Source organism: Macrobrachium nipponense, chromosome 3 (genome assembly GCF_015104395.2).
Source record: "Macrobrachium nipponense isolate FS-2020 chromosome 3, ASM1510439v2, whole genome shotgun sequence".
Taxonomy (NCBI): domain Eukaryota; kingdom Metazoa; phylum Arthropoda; class Malacostraca; order Decapoda; family Palaemonidae; genus Macrobrachium; species Macrobrachium nipponense.
This window is the reverse complement of record NC_087202.1, coordinates 39,109,997-39,114,996: the sequence shown is the minus strand read 5'-3', so window position 1 is coordinate 39,114,996 and position 5,000 is coordinate 39,109,997. Positions and strand designations below refer to the sequence as shown.

The 5,000-nt window shown below is 33.8% G+C and overlaps 1 protein-coding gene across 6 annotated transcripts in view; it reads right to left on the bottom strand.

Moving 5' to 3' along the window:
- Positions 1-5,000, bottom strand: part of LOC135221703 (uncharacterized) — a 122,756-nt gene that overhangs the window by 14,671 nt on the left and 103,085 nt on the right. For all 6 annotated transcript variants that reach the window (XM_064259455.1, XM_064259456.1, XM_064259454.1 and 3 more), the window contains exon 5: positions 2,824-3,002. In XM_064259455.1, the coding sequence (XP_064115525.1) occupies positions 2,824-3,002 (179 nt within the window). The remainder of the gene's footprint in view (positions 1-2,823; positions 3,003-5,000) is intronic.

The following is a 5,000-nucleotide window of genomic DNA, read 5'->3' as shown; positions in this document are numbered from 1 at the left end:
TAAACTTATTTCCTCTTACAGTGGCGGGGTGGGTTTAGGCTTCACTGTCGTCCTGGATTTGAAGGTGGCGATGGTTCGTGCCCGGCAGCCGGCAAATCCATTATCGACTAGAAAATTTCCCTTCATTTCAACATATATGGAAATATATTAATTCCGAGGTAGAGCGAATTAGATATTAAAGGACAGTTGTAACTCGATATATGTATGTATGCATGTATGTATGTATGTATGTATGCATGTATGTATGTACAATGTATGTGCAAACTGAGACTTATGAATTCAGAGTGTTGATACGGCTAAACAGGAAAGTATAAAATTATTGGGTATCAAGAAACCAGAATACCATGAGGTTTTCGTAATAACAAAGGACCCTCTGGACTGAAGTTGCCTAAAATTGATAAACTCTATACCACTCTAATTATTTGCACTCGTTTCTAAAACTTCCGCTCCAATGCTTAAGACAGAAGTAGGCATTTCTGCATGGTATATCCAGAATAAATACTACTACAGACCAACCGTGAAATCTTGTAGTTATTAAAAAACTAATTGTAATATGATTACTTCCGTTAAAAAAAGGTGTGTACAATTACCATTCACTCTGAGAGAGTTTGATAATTTATGAATAAAAGCAATACTTGAAAGAAATGGCTTCGTTACCAAATTGATATATGCTGATTTTCATCTTCATAAATGTCCCCCAACTTTTTTTATATAGAGAACGTAGACAGGCATGAACAGAAAAAATCATTCAAGTTTTTAAATATAAATGTCAATTGTTATTATAATATTTATTTCAGCTCTGATAGCTTCCCTGTTATCTTTGAAAAAGTCAATATGATCATACTTGACTGGGCAGATTTTGCAATATTAAATCGAGATGTTCTCAGTTGACTACCAGTTAGAAATAAGTGGCGTTCACACTGCCTTTATTCGTCCATCTGTTTAGCGGATATTGCATTAGCAAAGGTAATCGACCATCTTCAACCGTGGATTTCCTAAAAGTTAAGACACGTAGGATTGCAATTATTTATGCTGTCAGTGACCAAACTCGTCCTTGATGATTGTAAGACAAAACTTGTCACAAACATATGGGCAATTTATCATATACATATCACAAATTGACAACAAGTCATCAACCATAAGTAGAGAAGGAATCTTTGGCAAACGCTGGATAACCGTATGGAGCACTGGTGAAAACCATCAATAAGTCATTAACTTGTATTAAACATATTTGTGATGTGTGGGTGTTAAGTTATTGACATGTGTTTATTCTTTGTTTTTTCTGCAGTGTGGACGGATCCTCAGCTGTATTATAATTATGACTTCGTGCTTAGAAACATGCAACGCATAGTTTAACAAAAGACAAAAAAGTGTCATCTGTCGCCTTAAAAATTCCTTTGCAAGTAAATTCTGAGAAAGACGGGAAATTCGTCATTGTATAGGTTGATGTAGCTAACATATAATAATGATAAATTTTCTCTTTCTTTAGAAATTGTACATAACGTTTCCTTGTAATACGTTCGGACTGTAATATAAAACTGATGAAAAACCAGAGTGGCTGACACGAACACCTCCCTTGCCTTTTCATTTGGACTGGACTCGATACTCTCTCACGCCATTCCTTTACCTCTGTCCTACGTCGCATTACTCTCCGCCTTTTAAGGCATCTATATCTCCCCAAAGATTACCGTACTTCCTTGTCATTATTCCTTCTTACTCTTACCTGACCGCACCTAATGATCGTGGTACTAACTGTAACTTGAGGTATTTCACTGATTAAAGCACAAGCTCTTCTGTAATCATCCCTAATAAAAGAGCGCTGTAACACCAATAGACGATTCTGTCTCCTCCCACAGAATTACTTTACCCGATGTCCCAGAGAATGCAGAGTATCTGATTTTCTCCGGGACGAATTTTGTCCTCCTTGCTCTGGATTTTTCATTCATTTCTCTTAAAGGAGATGATATAAAGTGCTTCCTGTGTGGCTGAAGAACGCCTGTTTGAGTTAGAAACTTCAGTTATCACGTATCTAGCTTCGGGACTTGTAATTCTGGCATATATATATATATATATAGTATATATATATATATATATATATATATATATATATATATATATATATATATATATCGAGCTACAAATGTCCTTTAATATCTAATTCGCTCTACCTCGGAATTAATATATTTTCATATATTTTCAACCGAAGGGGAATTTTTTTTTAGCGATAATAGATTTGCCGGCTCACGGGCGCGAACCATCGGACACCTTCAAATCCAGGAAGACAGTGAAGCCTAACACACCTGCCACCGCGCCGTCAACCGGCAAATCTATTATCGCCTAAAAAAAATTCCCCTTCGGTTAAACATATATGAAAATATATTAATTCCGAGGTAGAGCGAATTAGATATTAATGGACATTTGTAGCTCGATATATAATCTATATGAATCACGGAAATGTGATATGACTTTTATATATATATATATATATAGTATATATATATATATATATATTATATATTATATATATATAATATATATATATATATATATATATATATATATATATATATATATGTATGTATATATATTGTATAATTATTAATTTTATAATTTATTATAAGTATATAATAGTATATATATATGTATATATAATATTATATATATATATAATATATATATAATATATATATAATTTAAAAATATATATATATAAGATATATATTACATACGTATATCCAGCTTCCCAGTATAATTGCTAACATGGTAAGTAATCATCACCCATCCTTAACCAAAAATTGTGCGCAGAAGGCGATTTCCACTTACCTGGAAAGTATAGAATTTTTTCCTGGACTCTGTACTCTGTGCCTGGAATCGTGAGGACGCATTCGAACATCGTTTCGGAATCGAGCTCGTAATCCGAGACCTCGATCTCGATGCTTATGTTGTAATATCCGTACTCGGGATGGAGCTGGCTCTCTACTTTTGCGCTCTCGATAAATTCTCTGCTCAAAGGAAAAAGAGACTAATATTAGACAGTGGTCGGAAACTCTAATTAGGCATTCAGTACCTAAAAGAATGGTAGAGTAATTTAGTCGTTTACCATGTACTAGAAATATGTCATATGAAAGAATAGAAATACTAATATTGTGGATATTTGATAAATTTTATTTGTGATGAGTTTTAAATTTTGGTAAGTTATGAAACGTAAGTTCAGAGATGAAAAACCTTTATTTACTGTTATCAGGCCAGCGATGCTTGCCTCTCTAGATTTGTGTCTTTATACTATGTCTTCTTCGTTAATTATTTTAATGTGAAAATGCTATTGATGGCGAAGATACAATGAGTAATATACACATTGGTTTTTACATAAGTTTTATTTTATGGCATAATATATATACGGAACTACAATAAAAGGATAATTGTAACTGTAGTAACTGTTTACATCAAAATCTTTTCTCAAATTGTTGTAGGTTACATTGCGATACATGTAGTTTACAGTCAAAATACCTCATTTAGGTCTTTTATCTTGAGTTTTATCTTGACCAAATGACATAATACAAGTTAATTGTGCTACTGCTACCAGTGAATTAGAACATAAATTTTCAGTGTATCTTTCTTATTCTTGGTGCAAACCTAACTTACTGTCAACGTAATGATGGGACAGTGTAAGGCAATCCGTGTTGATGTATTTTTTAGGGTTTTGCCTAAACTTTTTGATGTATCAATATATAGTACATTCTTGATAATGGAATGAGTGTTCTCGGTTGTGACAGATAGAAGCGGAATTTTGTTATTTCTCGCCATCGGTAGCGTCTTTTAAATATATTAATATAATTAACGAAAGGGGCCATTTTGGAAAGTATTAGGTAGCCTGTAATCTCGGTCCATCACCGTCAGAGCATTCGACTCAAGTACAGGAAGACTTTCTACCTGTGACTTACAATGCGTTAATATTAGCTGGACAGCTGGTATAATAGTTATTGTTGGTATCCCACTCATACGTCGCGGGTTCGCGTCTACCCTAAGGCGATTAAAAATCACTGGCCCTGCATCATTAACAGTTACTGCTGCAGTGTTGGGTCTGTGGTGGGAGGTTGAAACTAACATTCTTTGGAAACTTTAATTTCGAGTCAGTGACCTCTTTGTGCTTGTTCCATGTGAATAGGTCTCATCTACTGAAATAACAATAATGAAAATAACTCTGCTTGTGTCGTGGACTTTACCGCTCATTTGTTTCAGTGAGGGTATTATGTCGTCATATAGAACCACATACTTTTCTCCTTAATTTGCTAAACCTGTTGTTTTACTTGTTTCTGTCTATATGATTGTAACTAGGTATTGTTTCCGTCTTTGTTTCCTGTGCATTTGTTAGCCTTGTTTTTGGACTTGCAAATATTTTTTGAAGGATTCCTTTGCAAAAGCATAGATCGTTTTCTTTCTTTTTCATTTCATGAAAGCGCGAATATGATAATGTCATTTTTGTTCAAAATGCAGGACTAACATAAATTATTACAATAAAGTTTCTGTAATTTTGTTCAATATGCAAATTCATTTGTTTGATGTAGGACTCGTGTGTTCGCTGTCAGAATGGTTTATTCAAGATGAGTTTGTTGAGCTACATTCTGTGAATTCCCGAAATGTAATCAAGTTTACTTGCACATACTCTGGCTTTGTTTATTTACTTTTTTGGCGTTTGAAAATCAGTATATATCTGCAAATCAGTGATCTATTATAATAGTGTTCAAGAGACTCTTCAGAGTGCTTTGAACTTGATCAGAATATTTTGTGTTCCATCTGCATTTGGTTACAACTGTGTTTAGAAATGTCCATGGAATCAGGTGGGCGTGGCATTTTTCTACCTAATGATTTAGTGGATTTATGTTCCCATAATGTAGGATGATAAATCTGTTAATCAAAAACTGTATAACATTCTTGTTTTATGGTCATCAATATGTTGGTCTTACATTGCTAGGTTGAAATTGGTACTACGGCATTTATTT